Source organism: Carassius auratus, unplaced genomic scaffold (genome assembly GCF_003368295.1).
Source record: "Carassius auratus strain Wakin unplaced genomic scaffold, ASM336829v1 scaf_tig00215213, whole genome shotgun sequence".
NCBI classification, from domain to species: Eukaryota; Metazoa; Chordata; class Actinopteri; order Cypriniformes; family Cyprinidae; genus Carassius; species Carassius auratus.
The window spans coordinates 1-21,199 of NW_020527989.1; the positions used below are offsets into that span (position 1 = coordinate 1).

Here is a 21,199-nt window from a genome sequence, read left to right on the forward strand (position 1 = left end):
TCTCTCAAACTTCAAGTTTTGTCAAATAAATTTTAACAAGTATTTCACAAAATACTTTGAAGAACAGTTTGAGAATTAAAAATACTGATGTGAATAGTTTTAATTCTTTAAATGCATAAAGAGCAAGAGAGATCACATTAAAGTAAAAGTCGACACTTACGTGGAATCTGTGTCTTTATCTCTCCGTCGGCCTGGTATGGCAAAGGTTTTCCTTTTTCTGGGTTTGCACCTAAACAGACATAAGCAGCGATTATAACAAATCTTGAAAAATACTGAAACACATCCTAAAATAGATATAATGCTGTTTAACAGAACACAAAGTATATAAAACTAAAATTCTAAGTAAATTCTTATAAAGAGATGTAATCAGATACATATAAAGAGAACTTTTCTATATTTTCATATAAAAAACTAAAAAAACTAAAATGGGAATGGAGAGAAAAATTAATGCAGACCTTCTGTGGCGATTGAAACATTACATTCCTCAAATTCAATGGGCCCTGTAATGACAACAGACAAACAAATCCAAATGATTGAAGGGATGTCATGTTACAGTATCTTTAAATCAAGAATTATGATATGGTATTAAATATAGAATAATTATTTAATATTAAAACTTTTTGTTTTGTTTTTACAGCATGTCATAAAATCATGCACATGAATCCACAAAAACAGTGACACACACACACACAGGTTTAGATTTTTTGGCAAGCACATTTACAGAGTCATCAGAGGGTCTGGTGACAATCAGCACGATCTGACTTCCCTTTAAACCAGAGCATTTAGTTTGCAGCCAGCATTCAACACACACTATTAGATGAACACACACACACACACACACACATGCTTGGAAGCACATCTGATTTTAACCTCAGAAATCAAATAAACACACAAATCCAACACAATGATGTGTAGCATTGATAACACTCAGTAGAATGCTGTACACTAGCCCACACTGAAAATATAACACAGATTTGCTGCGAAGACAACAAACTGCATGCTTCATTTCTTGCCTCATCAATTTTTGCCATATTTTACCAGTCCAAGCTTTTACACTTTCAACATGACCCATTTCCACACTGACACATGGGTGAAGGGATTTAAGCAAACAAACTCTGCCATTTTCACTGTAGTTCGCTTCTTAGGGTTTTGCAGTCATGACCCAACATGTCAGCCAAGGTTTTTTTCCAGAGTTAAGTTAAACGCGAACAGGATTACAATTGAAATCTAATTTTAATCTTCTAACCTCAGTCGGTTTTGGCTATAGATTCTCAATAAATATCCTGAAGCCGCATATAAATATTAATTCTGAGCTTTCGTGACTGGCAGTAAAGAGAGGAGAGATGCCCCTCAGTGCTGCTAAGAGCCCTTTTAGAGTGTGTTTTCTTTTGTGTTAATGCGCGTAAAAAGCTAATGCTTGTCCAAGGAAAACGAAAGACAGCATTTACTACCACCAGACCTCAGCAAGAGAGCCCGGGCGCTATTTTCATTGCACAGAAAATGCCTTGACCTGAAAAAACAAAAGCGTGTGATATTTAACTTGAGCGGTTCAATAGAGTTTCCCTGGAGAACGGTGACTGCGAGCGGACCTCATGTGCACTTGTTCAGAGCAGTCACGACAGGCACACATCACACACGCTGACGTAGATACAGTATGACTGGTCTTACTCTACTGCACCAGATCACTTCACCTTTTTAGATCTCTGTTTTTGTTTGTTTGAGATCATCTCTGATCAAACAATCTGAACTAAATGACACGTACTGTCAGTTCACACACATAAAAATGAAAGACCCACTTGAATTGACATCATATTAAATATATCAAATGATTTGATTCATTTTGAACTACACAGTTGTCTTATTAGGGACATAGCACAGACATTTATTATTTTTGTTGTTATGTAATAATTCTGTGTAATATTTATAAACAAACTCTAACCTTCAGAAAAACCTTTTGAAATTTTAGAAAGAAAAAACTAATTAAACAACTGCAAAACAAATTAAACAAACAACAAAAACCAAAAGAAAAGAATACAAAACAAACAACAAAAAACAAACCAAAAGAAAAGAAAAAACAAAACAAAATCAACAAATTATTTTTGTTGTTATGTAATTATTCTTTGTAATATTTATAAACAATCTCTAACCTTCAGGAAACCTTTTGAGTTAAAAAAAAAATAAATAAAATGAAACGACTGCAAAAAAAAAAAAAAAAAAAGAAATGAAACAAAATGACAACAAAACCCAAACCCAAACCAAAAGAAAAGAATACAAAACAAAACAACAAAAAACAAACCAAAACAAAGAAAAACAAACAAAACAAAAAAAAATCAACAAATTATTATTTTTGTTGTTGTGTAATAATTCTGTGTAATAACAAACTCTAACCTTCAGAAAAACCTTTTGAATTTTTAGAAAGAAAAAACTAATTAAACAACTGCAAAAAAATTAAACAAAACAACAAAAAACAAAAGAATACAAAACAAAACAACAAAAAACAACCAAAACAAAAGAAAAAAAAAAAAAATCAACAAATTATTATTTTTGTTGTTGTGTAATAATTCTGTGTAATAACAAACTCTAACCTTCAGAAAAACCTTTTAATTTTAAGAAAGAAAAATTATTAAACAAAAACAAAACACACACACAAAAACATTATCCTTCTGAGACCTTCAAGTCAGATTTAGCTAAAATGTTCATCAACCTTGTCACCAAATAATAGCCAAATTAGAAAGATGCACAAATCTGTAATATTTCATATTCATTACAACAAATCAGCAAGTTTGTCTAAACCGGAAAAAATGGAGATTAATCTCCACGATTTCCATGCAGCTGCTGAACCAAAAAAAAACAAACAAGTTTCATCTAATTAGGTGATGTCAGGTGAGGGACGTGCAAATGACCACACTTCCAGGCTCCATCTAACAATATTTATGCACACAAATCCAAACATCAGACAAAACAGTGCCATCTAAACCTGGAACAGGGTATTAGGTTTTGTTTAAACTCGTGTAAGCAGACAGACTGCTTTGTTTACATGAACATGTGTGTATTTATGTGTGTGTGGCTTTATAGCAATACTTTGAGGAAACATTGCTGTGAAATTGTCCAGAGAAGTTAGCGAAGTCTAACAAAATCATTCTTTCGATCGTCATCGAAAAGCAAAATATTTCAAGAAGTTAGTTTTATAAAAAAAAAAAAAAAAAAAAAAAGAGGTCAGAGTTGTGGCTGAGTTATTATGGCTGACCTTTAGTAATTATAGTTACATTTACTAAAACAACAACAACAACGTCTAAGGTTTATTTAGGTAAATATATGCTTTTGTGAATGCTCGTAGACATGCCTGTTTGTATATGAGAGGCACATGCAGTCATGCATTAACTAAGGATGTTTTTTTGTTTAATTGCATATGCTGAGCATGGGCTCTTGGATGGCGCAGCAAGGAGAGTTTGCGTGTCTGGACGACAGCCAGTTCACAGCCCAGCTGGATATCACTGAACTGCTCTTGCAACCTCCCTAAAGCCCAGCATGTCACTTCGGGATTGTTTCCGTGGTACAAAGTTTGTTCAACCTCTCTCTCTCTCTATACTGGTTAGGGCTGCTCTGATTTCATCAGTGTGCCACACAGGTTATTGCTCTGACAGCGGCGCAATCCCTAATGAACAGCTTGATATGGGGGAAGGAATGTTTTGTTGACCAAAACAGTTTTAGTCTCAATTAATTCTGCTGTCAAAACAAATGAAGGGCAACCAAAAGCCTGAAACTCCAGTCTAGACCCCTGTGGATACATTAAGTTACAATATAACTGGGCTACCTGTGTGTGGAATATAATAATTGTTGGAATAAAAATAATTGTTTTCAAAACAAAACATAAAAAAAAAAAACGAACCAAAACAAAATAAGATAGTCTCGCCTCAAACTCATGCCACTGGCTAAGCTGATGTCAAGGTGTCAGGATGTTCAAAAAACACAGGAAATAATTTGAAACGTCCCTAAGAGAGGTCAAATCTTCTAAGATGTCAAACAGTTTTCAAGCCAAGAAAAAGGCAAAATCCAGTGTCTAATGTACATAATTTAAACCGTTAATATAATTTCTGGCTAAACTGGTTTAATTACACCCCACACCCCTTTAGCTTCAAGCTAAATTATATTCTCTATGTGAAATGCGAAAAAACTTCCACCCTGTGAAAGGAGGGAGAAGCAGGAGGTTAAACGAAAGATCACGGAGGAATAAGTGAGGAAAAATAGCAAGAACACAGGGGGAAGTGTAGCCGTGTCGAGCTCCATCAATTTCTAGTGGCTTAATCTTGTGTAAAGGTGGGCAAGCTTGACATTCCACTTAGCATGTGACGCTAGCGTTAGCATGTGGCGGCCAGTGCTTGCTGAGACCAGGGCTGAAAACCCCTGTAAGGGTCAGAGCTCCACAAATCCTCCAGTGTAAACTTCACCGTGCTACAGCAGTCAAGTCAAATATACTCCATTTGTGGGTTGACAGTGCAGACTAACGCTCATTTTCATTAAGTCAGTTGGCTATGAACTCATGACCAGTCTTGTTAATAATATCAAGAGCAAAGTATTTCAGTGCCAGAGGTTAATGCCGTGTGTGAGAGATTTCGTTGTGTTACCTGGTCTCTCTTTGCCTGTTCCTTTGCTTTCTGCCAGTTTCTGTATGAGGCTCTCAACGGAAGTGTTCTCCATGTTTTTCACAAACTCTTCTTGGACCTTTAAAAGAATAAAATATACAAAACATTACATGCACCATTCAGTATGTTCACTGCGACAACATAGCAGAGAGTATTTAATAAAAGTACATTTGTATATTAATGCAGCAGACATATAATTGGTCTAAAAGAAAAGCATCAATTATCTTTTGTTGGTTCCATAAAAACACATTTTAGATTTATTTGGTTTATGCTATGTTACCCTTTAAAGTACCATATGACACATTTGGTTTAGTTCAAATTAACATGTTAAAAAGTAACTTAAAGAGTAAGTGATCTCCAGTAGGAAGATTAAAAGGGTTTCTACCACAGACTGTATGTATGAATATTCTGTATCCAATTGTACCAAAGGGGCCCAGTAAGCTCTTATAAAGCCAGGAAAGACTAAGTGACGCTGGCTGTACAACTGTACCAAGACTTTGTTTTAGAATTGGCAGCATTTGGGATTGAACTCACTTGACCGGGCAAAATAGGTCACAGACTGCTCACTCTTCAGAGCAGACTTTATGTCATTTGATAATATGGTCATAACATGAAGGGAATGCTAAATAATGAGATATTTATTTTGCACATCATACATGCAAGCTCCAAAGATTTTAAATGTGGACATCTCTCTGACACGCACTCCTACGTCATAAACTGCTGTACTCCTATTCTTTAATGCACAGCAGTTGTAGCACTGTGTAAAAAAAATACATATGCAAAAATGCACTACCATTCAAAGGCTTCAGAAGATTCAGCAAGAATCTTTGGGATATAAATGAATTATTTTACTCAGTAGGAATGCATTAATTCATGATCAGAAGTGACACTGAATTAAAATCTGGTCATGTGGTCATCAGCGCTATATAATGTGTTATGATCACTGCCTTCATTTTGAGCGTTTCACCACATTACCAGCACTAGAGCTGTATCCCATTCAAGCAAGACTTGAGGTTTTAAAAAAGGAAAGGGTTGAGAGCTAGGGCACGCAGTGAGGATGTGACTAGTGACATTATTTCCCCGGGTGATCACTTTGACTGTCTCTGTTTTTATAGGCCTCAAGGGATGGTGACAAATGCAATATGTCTTCCACACATCTCCACTGCTGATGCAATGCTTAGCTTTCATAGCTGATGTGTTTTCACACAGCACTTCATAAATTGTTTGTCAGTTTGTTTCAGTATCCATGTCCTTTTTTCCTGTTTGTGGACCAGAGGAGCTGACTGACAGCATGTAAAGCTGGGCAAATAATCCACAGTAAAAAAAAAATTGAATCCATGAACCAAAGCGACCAGCTCTGGAGCAGGGTTATAATAGTTTAAAGATAAAACCATAAAAATATTTATTTTTTGAAACAAAGTAATTGTTAACTGAAAATAAATGTCCTATTTTTTAGTTTTAACTTGATAGAAACTAATGTCATGTATAGACGAACAGTGACACTAACTGTTGCATGAGGAAAGTAGATTCAACTCATATGTATGCAACAGAAACAGTATAAACATAATAACCACAGAGAAAGAGTCCACGGGCTCAAAGCTGAACACAAGAGTGTGTGTGGTTAGGAGGAAGCCCAAACCAGAACATGCAACAGTTCTGTGGTCAATAACCAGTAAAATGGCAAACAGAGACAGTTTTGCTGTGGGTGTGTAGAAATGCACATTCAGTTGCCTTCACGGAAATCTATTTCAGTGAATAAAAGGGTTTGCATATGTTATAAATCACTCTGAATTAGCGGCAACTGGTTTGTGGATTGATAAGAAAGGACTAATTAGACAGCCTCATGTTATGAAGGTCATTTCTGCTTATTTGACTTATTTATGCACATTTGAGGGTCTCTGGCGCCCTCTTCAGCTAAACGATGATACAACAGCCAGATCTCATAGACTTCATTCAGTTTTGCCATTCCTTTTCAGCATGGAGTTTCATCACGGTTTTGAGATTACTGGATAAGGACTGTGCGTGTTATTTCTCTGTTTACCTCTCCTATCTGTATGTGTGTCTCTTCCACAGACTGACAGTATGAATGGATAATCTCCTGCATGCGCAGAACATGTTCCTCTTCAATGCCCTGGAACTTCTGTAAAAAGTACACAAACACACAACCTTTGATTGACTTATCTTTCTGAAATGGTGCAAAAGCGGTTTAAAAATGGATAATACTAGTTTTAGTCAGTCTTGAAAAGTGAAGCTGAAAGCAGATGTTGGTAATGATACTTAATCAGACAGAATCTTTTCCCACAACAATCCTGTGTGTGTGAGAGTGTGTCTCTACTTAAGACCCATTCTTATATTGTTGGCACAACTCTATGATTAGCCTATTTGGGTGGTCTGACTAGCTAAGAAGTGCGTAACATGCACAAACACAGTGAAAATAAATATGCATGCGTGTATGTGGGATGTGTGTGTGCGTGTGTGTCAAGGATGGCTGCATGCCTGATTTGCTGTTTATGCTCCTCTCAGACTGACAGTAGGGTTTTAGAAGATTTAAGTGGAAGAGGAGAAAAAGATGAGCGGAAACAAGATAATGACAGTATAAGTCAGAGCATGTGTGACCACAAGGAAAAAAACGTGTTTGTGCATGTGTGTGTGTGGATCATGAAAAGAAACATCAATAAAAAGCTTAAATTGTTGTATGTTTGAGGACTCTGTGGCTCTGATTTGGGACTGAAAAATAAGTGGATATAAGTGGAAGTGCACAAAGCTACTGAATTTAGTGTGTCCACTGTCCAGCCCATGGGTTGTGTATATATTTTATACATAATATATAAATAATTACTATATTTAATGTGTCACAGTGTCTGATACTGACATTGTTAATCCACATCAAGCTCTAATTGATATGATAAAAGCTCTAATAACTCAACAACATACAAATATGCAACACACACACACACCCTGCAGAGACAATTAGCCACCTCAACAAACACACTCATGCACACCTGTGCGGTTTCTGTCATTCTCTGCTCGAATTCTGTCTTTGCATTGGCATATTTCTCCACATACGACTTGTAGGTCTCTGTGGCTTTCTTGACCTTCAGTCCAGCCTGCAAACAAACAACACAAAACAGACAGAGAGAGAGAAATTTACATATGAAGAGTTCTCATGCAAAAACCTCTAAAAGCCCTCTTGGTCAAAAATGAGAAAACAATAATGAGTTTATGTTCATCAAGTACTTTCACTTTAAATGCGCTAAAGCCCAGCCTCAACCCATTCAAAGTACCAGTACTTACATAGAAACCCAAACACAGAAAGAAATGCTACTTTCAAAGAAAAACGTCAGACATACTTAGAGGCTTTTGCATACTCCGATCCAAAACTTCTGAGCTACCGTTCATGAATGTATATGTCTGTGTGCGTACCTTGTCCAGGTCTCTCTGTGTGGCCCCCTCTTTGCGCATGCGTTCTTGCTCTAGTGTCTTGTTGACGTAGTTCTCTTTGCTCTTCTGTAAGGCCTGCGACACACTCTGAATATTCTGCACAGCCTCCAGCGTGGATGCCACCTCCTCCTTTGTCTACAAACCAGAAAGAGCTTTAGTATTACTCTCATCTTTAAAAATTGAAGGTCCACAGTCCTAATTCTCTCGCTTGTCCACAAGCCTTTAATTTATAGAATTTATATTCCACTCTATGAACTAACTTCAAGGATTAGGCTGCCACCCATTCGACTGGTAACTGTTGTGCATTCTGCTTTATCTTAAATATATATAAAAAATATATTTAAAAAAATCATGGTTGTATTATTAGTACAGCCTTATATACAGCCTTATATTATATATATATATATATATATATATATATATATATATATATATATATATATATTATGTCCCATAACCAGTTAAATGTTTTTGAAACCAGTCTCTTCTCCTCACCAAAGCTGCAGTACTAGTAATATTGAGAAATATTATTTCAATTTTAAATAGCCGTTTTCTACCTAAATATATTTTCAAATGTAATTGAATTGCTTTGATCAGAGCAGAATTTTCAGCATCATTACTCCTGTCCTGTCACATGATCTTTCAGACATTATTCTAATATGCTGATTTGCTGCTCTGTTATGATCAATAATTATTGGTGCTTAATCATTAATATAATTGCATTTTTTTCCTGTGTAATATTTTTCACGATTCTTTGAAGAATAGAAAGCTCAAAATGGCATAATTTATGTGAAATAGAAAACTTTTGTTACATTATACACTTTTTTCTCACTTTTCATCAATTTAATTGGTCCTTGCTGAAGACTGGAGTAATGATGCTGAAAATTCAGCTTTGAATCACAGGAATAAATTATATTTTAAAACATATTTAAAAAGTTATTTTAAACTGAAATAATATTTCACACTATTCGTGTTTTTATTAATAAAAAAATAAAAAAATCTTAATAATCCCACATTTTTGACTGGATATGATTTATAGTACGCTAACCATTCATTTTCACAATGATGATAAACTTGGATATTTGAGAAAGTCTACATCATTTAAATAAACTGAAATGGATCAGCAGACAGCTTAAAATGTCAAATTACATTTGCAGATATTTCAGAATTGATTTAACAAAGTACCTACAGATGCTCAATGAAATATGAAGTATGCAACATACTGAAGAAATCAGGCCATGACTGAAAAAGAGCCATCAGGTTTCTGTTTGTGCAAATTGTACACATATTTAATATGTGCAAATATGCATAAGTTTACAAAGCAAAACAAAAAGCGTGAGAAGGAAAAATACTGAGAAGATAAACCCAGCTGGCCTGTCTTGTCACTCCAAGACTCCTGACCACCTGACCGTACACACAGAGAAGCTCATGCAAATCTGTTTCCTGTTTAATCACAGCACCTGGCTGATGTTCTCTGATGCGTTAAAAATGAGCTTCTGCTGTAGCTGCAAGATATCAAACACCCTTTCTATGCACATTAATTAATGATTTAATTACTAATATAAATCATACTAATTATTAATATAAATCAAAATTACCCTAAAGAAATATATATTTATCTCCATTCATAAGTTTGAATAATAAACATTTCTAAGTAAATATTTAAGCAATAATAATTAATAAATAATAATAATAATAATAATAATAATAATAATATTACCTAGAGATTACTAATACCACCATTAATATATTTTTTTAATTTTCTCAAAAAAATAAAATAAATCCTCAAGATCTCACCTTATTTTGACATAAATCTACAAATTATTAATATTACAAGTATTATTCTGACTCCAAGATTCATTTTTAGAAGTTTTAATGGGAGGATGAGGACCATATCAATAGTGGGACATTCTGTACACGAGACCATTATTATTAATAAGCAATTATATATGTTTTTGAAAGATGGATATGGGTTTTATCTTTATTTAGTGATTTCATAGCAGACCTCTGACCTTTTTTAAGGAACGAAAAGTGTACCGCAGACTCATTTAGCTGAGAAATTGGGTTCATACTTCGCTATGCGGCATGTTACGAGCAAACTTACATGGATATTAATCAAACACCAAAGATGACGGCAGCTCCCATACCTTCTTATGATTTTTGGCTTGTTCCTCCACATATTTCTGGACTTCCTTGATGAGCTCTTGAAGTTTGCGGACCAGCTCCATGTGACACGCTGCCAGTTTTTCGGTGGACTGTTTAAACACATCCCACACCGGCGCAAACGTCCTGTGGAACAAATGGCTGGTTCATTTTCTTCTCTAGGCATAATACTCCACACACATTGTACAAATAAAACATGATTTGTGATTTAACACCAAGGTGTGTTTATTCTCTCGATATCAGATTTATCCTCTGGTCCTGCTGTTTTTAATGGAAGGGCTCTGTGCAAGGTTTAATGACACTATAATGTCTGTACTGACAATATGATATGTGAGGGGGGTGCGAAGTTCGTGTTCTGTGGAATAAAGTAAAATACCAGCTTTCATTTTACACAACTGCATCTAGCATATTTCGCAAATAGATATTATACAAACCATGGCTATTTCAGGACCATAACAGCAATAACAATGAGTTAATCTTTCTTCCTGCAGATCTTTTTGAAGTAGCTTATGAAGTTTCGCCTGACTGGCAATATGTCTCACATTAGCAGGGAAAGTACAGCAAGCTTGCCAGAATAAAGTTTATATAGAATAAAGATTCAAAGATTTTCCAGGCAGGTAAGTGTACAGCTGTGTGTATTAATTCTGTTTCCTAGCATGTAATGAGCTTGGGCTTTCATGGATAAAGCCTAGGAGATGTTGAAATGATGTGGGTTTTCCAGCTCATTATAAATACATTATTGAAATGAAGTTCATAATGAACCCACTGGGCTTGTGAACCCTTAAGACTCACGCGTACACATCCACACGTACATGTACACGGATGAATAAAACAAAAGTAGGTCAGTACACTTAAAACGCTGCATATTTAGCTGCAAAATACTATTTAAATATGAATCCTGCATGTTCTGCATGTCTCTGTGTGAATGAATGGCACAGACGCATACTAAAGTGTTTAAGCAGTGTTTTCTGATTCCTCAATAAATGAGCATGTGAACAAATTAATATAATCGATAGAACTGCTCATTTCATGAGCATTTTACAGTTTATTGTGAGAAAAATTATAGTTATCATATACAAATAGAAACACAGAGGTCTTCACAGCAACCTGTCAAAATAAAAGTTTGGGTTTAACTTGAAGAAACTGTGACAGAAATATATTACTATACTACTACTATTAATAAAACTATTAAAAATCAAATTACTTATCAGAATTTATTTAGAAGAAAAATGTAAATAATAAAATGTTATGAAATAATATACTTATATTTATTTATAAAATCAATTAATTAGAGATGCTTTTAAATATTACAATTTAATGAAACCATTAAAATGCAATCCATAAAATTAATGGAAAACACATAATTTATATTTTTTGTTAAATTTTTAATAAATTGCTGTTAAATAGTGTATGTTTTATGATGTCAATTAATGATACCTGTTTTTGATTAATACAATTGAATTTATCAGAGTACGGAAAATTTCAAATGTAAAAAAAACCTAATTTGGAAAAATAATAAAATTGTACATAAAACTATAATTTCATAGGACCCCACATACAGTCTTACCCTAGCTGAGAGCAGTTGCTGGCAGTCTTGGCCAGTTTGGTCATTGATCTTGAATACGCCTCTTCTATGGTGGCTCTGTGGCAAAAGGTGAGAAAACCATATGTGAATAATCAATCAAACCCAAAAAATGTCAGGCCATCTAATGCTGATTATTATTTAGAATCCAAATTCCTTTATGCAACATTTAGATTTTACTCTCACAAACATTTACACATACTTGCAAACAACAGTAACAATCACTTAAAAGAAAATGGGATGATTTAAAAGAAAAGTGGTGTTATTCCATGCAAGTTGACACTGATACGTCTACATACAGGCAAACAAAGATCTTTGTTTGAAATTAGTTTAGTAATTGTGCCTTCACATGAATTCCACAAAACTAAAAAGGTTTTTAAATGTTTACAACAAGCAGAAACAAAAGCAGTGCGAGCTCAGCAAACATGTGAACCCATTTAGAACCGTTTAAAAACCCTGAGTAAGTCGGAGTTAAAAGTTTGAGATATCTGAGAGAAGCCTGTAGGTTTTTGGTCACTATGTAATCCCCAAATTGCCACTTGTGTCATTTCATAGTTCGGTTAATTTAATTATTATTCTAAAATGTGAAAAGCAAGTAAAAACAGGTGTACAAAAATTTGATCGGCAGTGTATCCCTACAGTCACTTGCCCAGAGTCATTTGTCTTTTTTTTCTGTCAAAAGAGAAAGATCAATAATAGCAAATTAGCCTGAGCACGGTTTCACCGATAGAGACAACGTCACACGTGTCCAGAAGAGGGAGACAGACACGCTTCATTTGTGGCCAAACCACTCATCATCCTCCAGAAAAAAGAAAAAAAAAACTCACAATACAATTGCCAAAAGGACATAAATCAAAACTAAGAACTTGTTAAAATGACACAAATAGCATTTCCAATGGCTTGGTATTAGGAATCCGCAAAATTCCTCTGTCAGTCACAGCTCATGAGGTGGTTTAAAACCTCTGCACGTTTTAAATCTTTCAGAGAGTGAATTCTTTCCATTCGTTTAACACAGCACCAACCATTAAAGCAGGTGAAATGTGTGATGGATGGTGAGGCTTATGGAGGAACTGCAACATTCCTGCAAACATTTGGAAGGTTTTAAGAGAGAAGTTTTAAAATAGTTTCCTCTGGAATAGCTGTACTCCCTTGACAGACGTCTTGCTTGTGTGAGACCAGCTAGATTTCTAGCAGAGCTTCACCGCTTGCACAAGTACAAAAACATCTCAAAAACTGTTTGCGACATTTTGCAGGGGATGAGATTAGATCAGGTTTGATGTGGTTTCTGCTGTTAAATCGACAAAAAGATTTTCTTGTAAAGATTCTAGTGATCAACAGATTTCATAATACTTCACTCACACAGTTATATTTCCACAAACACATTTACAGATTTTAAAGTTTTTTTATTGATTAATTTCGCAACGTTTTTTATTTCATTATTTTTTTATATATTTTTAGGTCAGTTTTGGTTTTAACAAGTTTTTGTTAGTACTTCAGCTTAGACTTATTTTATTACGGTTAGCCAAACTAATTGTTTTAAAGCTTAAAGTTTTCCAAGTAATATTTTTATTTTATCTATAGCTTTATTTCAATAAATACTAACAATTTAAGTTTCAGTTAACACAAATAACACTGCTAACACAATTTTTAGGAAGCTTGACTGTCTGCGTTATGACAGGCTGTCATATATACACTCCGGTCATCCCCTTAAAAACAGCAAGAACAACAACTGAACACACACCAACAGTTTTACCTTTCTCTGATGAAGTCTGAAAGCTCCTTGCTGGAGATCTGGCCATGTTTCATGTTGTGGTAGAGTACATCAAATCCATTGTTTTTATCGCCCTGCCAAGGAAAGCATACAAATGAATTAAAAACTACATCACTACATTTTTCCCCCTCAAAAAGGGAAACAACAAGAATCAACATTAAGAAGTCCAAGTCAAGAACTGCACGTCACCACTGGTGCACACATTTGTTTACCACTTTTGGTTTCTCAACAATCATTGCTGTCATGGTCTGAATGGCATCTAGCTGACTCCTTAAAGCAGACTGGTCCACCATGTTCATCCGCGACATGCTTTCGTATCTTTGTCCGTAAGTCAGTGCTGTAAGCTTGGTCTGAATTGTGTAAAGGGTTTCATAGTAACCAAAGCTACAAGTGTCTGATATCAGTGTTTTAAAAATGCACGCGCTAAACTAATGCATAATTCAGATCTGAAAAGAAGCCGGACACCTCCTGTAATTTTAGAATGATCGAAACACATATTTTAATGCCAGCAGACATAGAGACATCTGCTTTATGTACATGCATTAAAAGAGAGAGTACTTATAAATGCAATACAAACACACACATGGTGTGATAAGGGTGTTTCTCTTCTTCTTCCGAAGGTTTTTTTAGTCATCAAATTTTGCCTGATGACTAATGGATATAAATAGTTTTAAATATGTACAAATGCTCGGTCCTTCTGTGTCATTTATTGGGTGGCAAAACATGATTGGAATTTAAAATGCATGTCTGTCATTTCATATTAATTTTAATAATAATAAGGCTGTGTTTGCTCAGCACATCTGTTCTGACTGACTATAAATCCAGCTGTCATCCATGCCAGCATGGTACAACAGATATAATCAATCATATGCTCTCCAAGACTTTTTACCCAAGCAAATCATTTACAGTCAATACATCAGATTAATGAAGCAAACCAAAACAAGCTCAATTGTAAGCTATTTTATTAGCATTTCTCAAAAGCCAACTGTGATAATACAGAAATCTGGCACACAACACGAGTTCCACCAGTGATTCAAAGAGAGAAAATTATAATAATTCTATCCATAATCATTGTAGTCATGCACTAGCATTCAAAAGTGTGAGATGCATTTAAAAAGACAGTAAACACAGTAATAATTATGTAAAAATGTAATTTATTCCTGTGACATCGAATCTGAATTTTCAGCATCATTCCAGTCTTACATGCCACATGATCCTACAGAATTCACTCTCATTGCTGAATTATTTGCTAATATTTATTATTATCATCAATGCTGAAAATGGTTGTGCTACTTAAAGGGACAATAAGTAACTTTTTAGGTATTTTATTATCTAAAATCAATATTTTTATTCATAAATATGCCCTCAATGGTGTACAAATACCTATTCCAATGTTTAAACTAATCCTCGTAAATGAAGAATTTATTATCTTTATATACATGGGACGGGTAGGTCGACGGAGGCTTCCATGTAGTTCCACCATCTTGCAAAACTATAATAGCAGAGAGGGACAAAAAGTACTAAGCCAACGCGTTTCCACAGCGCGTTTTCGGTCAGAGCCAGAAACGCAGGTGCAGAGCAGTGAGAGGCGCTTGAAACTGCACCGGCAAGTTTAAAAGTCTGGATTGCATTCTTATTATGGACCATACATATGCCGCGCCACAGGAGAAGAAAACATAGTCGCCAAAACAGTCAAAAATAGAACGTAAAAGGAAATGTGACCGTAGATTACAGAAAACAAGAGTTAATGTCGGGAAAGCTTTTTCTAGGTGGAAAGAGCTAATGCTTGATAAAGATTTCAAAAGAGACGCTGAAGTGGCCAGTTTTCTTCTCGACAGGTAAGTCAGTGTTACAGTCTATATTATAATATTTTTTTTTATATCTAACAATGCATATAATTCAGAAAATATAACGAATAAATTAGACATAACTACTAATTACAATATTTCATGTTTTCCACAGTCAGTAATTCATACTGTAACATTCGTTTGTTAGTGGTCATGTTGCAGTTTGTTTGAAATAACACACCTGTTCACCTGAAGGAAAACTCGACGAAGTGCTATTAGAAGACATCCTGTCAAAGCTTTTTGGTACATATCGCCTACCATAGATGCAACGCGCATTTGAAAAAGCGAGGCGCTGGAGAGCAAAGTTAGTTTGAATGCAAAATACAATTTCACCACTAGATGGGAGTAATTCCTACTTAGTGTCCCTTTAATAATACGACAAAACTGAAATACATGTTCTTTTCAGGGTTCTTTGATTAAAGTTCAAAAGAATAGCATCTATTTGAAACAGAAATTGAATGTACCATTAAAAATGTCTTTACAATTGAATGTATACTTGCTGAACCAAAATATTAGAATTTTACTCAATCGTTACTTTTAACAGGTAGCGTACATCAAAGGAAACTATTCATGTCAGCTTTTTAATGCCAGTTTTTCTTTTTATATTATTAGGGGAAATTGGGGTATTTCAGAGAAAAGCATAACTGATATGATCACTACCTACGCAAAAATCTCTCGTGTTTATATTGTGTAACTTCCACATCAGCTTATTCACACTTGTAATGTGTAATGTAAACGGCGTGAAAAAACAATGACATGCCAGGACGCTACAAATAGACAACCAATCATAAACTGCTTCAAAAAGTCACAAAAAAAAAGCGTCATATTTTAGAACAAACAATTATCACATTCACTCTCTGGAAAACAACCCATAACGACATCGCTAAAACTATGTCAAATATCTGTGACCTGTTATTAATCCATGACGTGAGCAAAAGAGAAGTTTAGAGAAGTACGATAAACCAGACAAACAGCAGTTGAGGAACAAACATGCAGTGTGAAGTTGCTAAATTCAGCGTACGGTATGGAAATGTCCACTGACTCTGATGTTGTGTGTTATGCTTTCCTGTATGTTTGTGTTTCTGCGCGGGGGTTTAAACCACAATTTGGCTCGGGTCAAACTAAACAGAATTCATATTTAAAGCCAAAACACACAAGATAAGACATGAAGGTACACATGTGTGTGTTTGAGTTGAATGTGCTTGTTCATGCAGCTCACAAACTAGGTGAGGTTCCCAATACAGAGACATATGCAAATATGCAAAGACCCTGAATGCAAACCCACACACACACACACACACACACACACACAGTTTACTTAGCTAATCGCAATGAGGACATTCCATTGACTTCTGTTTTTATATACAGCTAGTTATGAATACGATAACATGACCCACACACCCTAAACCAAACACCTACGGTAACCCTAATAGAAAACGTTCTGCATTTTCAGAATTAAAAAAATATATATATATATATCTTAAACAAAATATTTACAAATGAGGATGCCCCCAAAAGAGGTTTTGTCAGATTTAGCTCACTTCTGGGTACAAACTTGACCCCAAAAACATGGTAAAGTAGGTACACGTACACACACTTCTCCTTTCCTGGAAGCTCATATCAAGAATGCCTACTTGGAAATGTTGTTACATTTTTAAATATTCCACCTTCATAAATCTACTCTCTCATGGTCTTCTGCATATGTCTTTACTTCAGTCTAGCAGCACATTCACCTGGAGAAATTAATAATAAATCCACCGAATCTGCTGTCTGGGACCCTATTTTTGTATCTCCATATAAATCCATCATGCAAACCAAAATATGCCTTTGGCAGTGGTCCCATCAGGGCACTGCATGATTTATATTTATTTCTTGTTCATGGCGTGATTAAGGATTTTTCATTCTAGCTTAAGCATTATATTAGTGTTCTCTGATATTACACATTGTATGAGGTTTTAAATAATGTTTTGCATCTCTTTCAATATTCCATGGCCTTTATTATATATTTTATTTCTTTTTTGTTTATTAGAAATACAGTGGTACTTGAAAAATGCATGAATATGTATACAAATATGTAAAAAGTAAAAAGAAACATAATCAAACAAACAAACAAAAAAATAATTCTTTATATCATTTGCACAAATTTAGGCACCATCTCAAAGTTCTGCAATTTATCGTGTTTTACCATTACAATACACTCTGTCCCCTAAATAATTGCTTTAAAATAGCTTTAAATCTATTCGTTTTGCAAATGTGTCCTTGTAAGTGAGACGACAACACACAGTCTGGGAAAGTTAACGGCCTGCCCTGGTTTAACGCATGGTTTAGTCCACAGCCATCTGCTGAACCTAACCCATGAAGGTTTAATAAACATTACAAAGCATGCTAAATTTGGCATAGCTGACACAGTCTGGCTTCTCATTTGAATCAGTTCAACAGAGCACAGAGATCTGAATTGTGATTAAATTAGTATGCATTACATGCATCTTGAGTGACGAAGACTAGGAAATAAAACAACTTCATTCACAGTGCCAAATAAAATGATCTTCCAAAAGAAATACAGTTAAAGGTTCAAATAATTAGTTATTATTATTAAGTATTTAATATTATAAAAGATTATATAATACATGACTTTTATCTTATATTAAAAATTATCATATCTAACATGATCGAACATAATAAAAATCCTCTTTCACAAATATTTTGGAGCAAAGTAACAATATAAAAATTATCGGTCTCAGATAAGAAATATCAGATAAAATGCATTTTTGCAAAGCATAAATCCAATGCACAGTTGCACCTGTTAAAAATAACCTTGTACATTGACGACTACTCAGATAATCGAATCAGTAAATAGCTGTTCTTATTCGTAACAAATGCAGAGCAAACATAACCTCAGTGAATTCATTTAAGATCATTTACAGTACCTCAGTTACTAAAAAACACTATTCTAAGAGCAAACATATGAATGGTAAATCAACAATGAGCAGAGCAAAACATCTAGACATCAACAGTGTCAAAGTTCAGCTAAATCCCTTTCACCCCAGCTCTGAGTCCCTCACATGACCTTCTGAACCCCCCCTGTTTAACTGGGAGATCTGCCTCCATGCTCAGGACATCTGTCCTACAGACACACAGCATTGTGGATCAATAGAAACGCACTAGAAAAGACAAAGATTTATAGTGAGACAATATTTGTTAAAAAGGGAGTATATTTTAAATGTTGTTGTTTTTTAACCACTCTTATCTCTTTTAACCAGTCTTGTCCTGCAAGAGAGAACAAATAAGATGCTTTAGCACTTAGTCTATGTAGGTTCAGAAAGCTCTCGGATTGAATCAAAAATATCTTAATTTGTGTTCCGAAGATGAACAAAGGTCTTATGGGTTTGGAACGACGTGGGGGTGAGTAATTAATGACAGAATTTAAATTTCTGTTCCTGTAAATTGAAATGCATAAAATGGAAATTCCCCAACTCTGTTTTCTAAATACATTGTTTTTATTTTACTTCATTTTTTAGTTTTTATTTACCGTATTTAAGCTTTTAATGTTTAATCAAACCCTACTCTTCTGTGAAAACATACTCTTCTCTCTGGTGACGTATGCCAGATTTATCCAATCATTAGTCTGCTTACACCCAATTCTACCAAGAGTGACTGCATCTATTTGAGTACAACTCATAGAATCAAATCCAGTTTTTTTTTTATATATAATATATTACAAGTGATTGCATACCATAAAAACCGTTGACTGTATGAAAAATTGAGTAAGGCACTCCTCATTTCTAAGTGGTTTTGGAGAAAAAGTGTCTGCTAAATGAATAAATGTAAATGTAGTCGGAAAATGACAAGCATGTGAATTTGATGATCAATAACAGTTTTGACATTTTACACAAATGATTAACAACCACACATTTAAAAACATGAAGAGCTCTCATCAAGATGGAACATCTGCAGTATGACTCAACCAGATATACATTTCCATAAGCAGGTGTCTTCTGACTGTAACAAGTCTGAACATCCACCAAAAAAACCAACAGAGAATGTAAAATATCAGAAAAAGTCAAAAGCTCTCTAGAAGATTCACACGGTGTGACAGCAAGAGAGGAAACCTGTGGTTAGATGTGTTTGACTGCAGGAAACAAGACTAAGAGGTTTCCTTCAAACACCCCTTTGTTGTGGGAGGTTTAGGGTAGCGGGCGTCAGGCACTGGAGGGCAGAGAAGACTTCAAGATTTCAAGAGATTATTATATCATGCCAGATAAATATCAAGACAACTTTGACAGCCTGACCTTCCCTGGATAACTTTCTTGAGCTTGACAGCTCCCTTGAAGAAGTGTGGCTCTCTGTGTGTGGGGTATATGTGTGTATGTCTGTGCCCTGCATTACAAGCACACAGCTGATCATAGGCGTCCCTGTTTCACTGAGCCCTCAACACAAAGACCTGATTGAGAACAAGACTCCACAGCTCCGCAATCCCTCATCTCTCTCCCCCCATCTCCGGTTTTGACAGTCACGGCCTCCAACTGCACACTTTGTCACCTGGCTCAGCTCAACATTTCTGTCAGTCAGATGCTGTTTAATGGTTAAGCTATGGTCATACAACGCACATGACACAGAGGAATCTTCCGGGATGCTTTAAGACTGTGTCAAGCTTTATCTGTTCAGTCACTTAGGTAATGAATTAACACTAATTGACTGCAAAATTCTTCAATAACTTTTGTTGTACAATGAGAAAATAGTAATTATTTCTGATTTCTGGAATGTAAGCGATAATAAAGATAGACTGTGTATGGACACACCTGAAAGCATACGCCTTCATTCTACTTAAAGTGATAATGCACTTGAAAATCAAAATTCCATTATCATATCACTCATGTACATTCACGTTATTCACTTTTTGCTGAACACAAAATAAGTTATTTGGAAAAATGCTGGTAACCAAACCATGTTGGTGTCCAATGAAAAATTAATACATGTCTGGAATGGCACGAGAATGAGTAATGTTTGACCAAACGAAATTATTACATGGCTCACATATGAATCATCATTCAATCATATAAACAACTTTATTAGACATTCTGGTCTCCGGTCTAACTTCACGGAAGAACTGGAGCAGGCTAGCATTGTGATTGACAGCCGTAACGTCCAATGCTTTTGCAGGATAGGATCGTTAACGTTCCAAGACGTAGATCGATAGCCAATCGAATTGAACGGAGGTGGAACGTAGTTGGCTGTCTGTGTCAGATGGATATAATGAGGCCCAATCCCCGGTCTGGCTGGACGGCATTCTCCGAGAAAAGTGAGGGGGGCAAGAGGCCAGTAGGCTCTCGTGCTTGCCTTGACCAGGTTTTACCGGTATTATCCCAACAACGCCCGGCATGAATCAAAACATTAAGAATAGCCCCAGAAATTGAGCATATCGTACCAATTTAAACAATGACAGACGAGTAGAGCCGAGCTGTCTTAACCAGCATAGCCCACAAAAATAGCAAAGCATAAGCAACCTTACCCAGAAATTTTCCAGGAAATAGGGCGTTATCATCTTGTTCTCCCTTCTTCAAAGCGGTGCTTCTCTTAATTTGAATTGCCTCAGTTGGCACAGTTAATCCACCGTCCTCCCCCCGATGTTGTTGTGTCTGGTGGTGTTTCTCTTTTTTCCCCCCTGCTCTTCTGCTGGGTTTTCCTCCCTGTGAACACGACTCCACCTCCAGTCCTCCTCGCTTGTTTTTCACCCCCTCCACTTGTTCAGTAC

General features: G+C 35.4%; 1 protein-coding gene across 1 annotated transcript; it reads right to left on the reverse strand.

The window, feature by feature from the left end:
- Positions 1-160: 160 nt before the first annotated feature.
- On the reverse strand, positions 161-21,195 carry LOC113094016 (F-BAR domain only protein 2-like; the record flags this gene model as incomplete). Its single annotated transcript, XM_026259642.1, has 10 exons — positions 20,957-21,195; positions 13,583-13,674; positions 11,815-11,889; positions 10,232-10,373; positions 8,067-8,219; positions 7,646-7,750; positions 6,685-6,783; positions 4,626-4,722; positions 456-500; positions 161-229 (listed from the first exon to the last, which is right to left on the reverse strand). Coding segments are annotated over exons 1-10 (910 nt in total), but the record flags the coding sequence as incomplete, so codon positions are not given.
- Between the last annotated feature and the right edge of the window lie 4 nt (positions 21,196-21,199).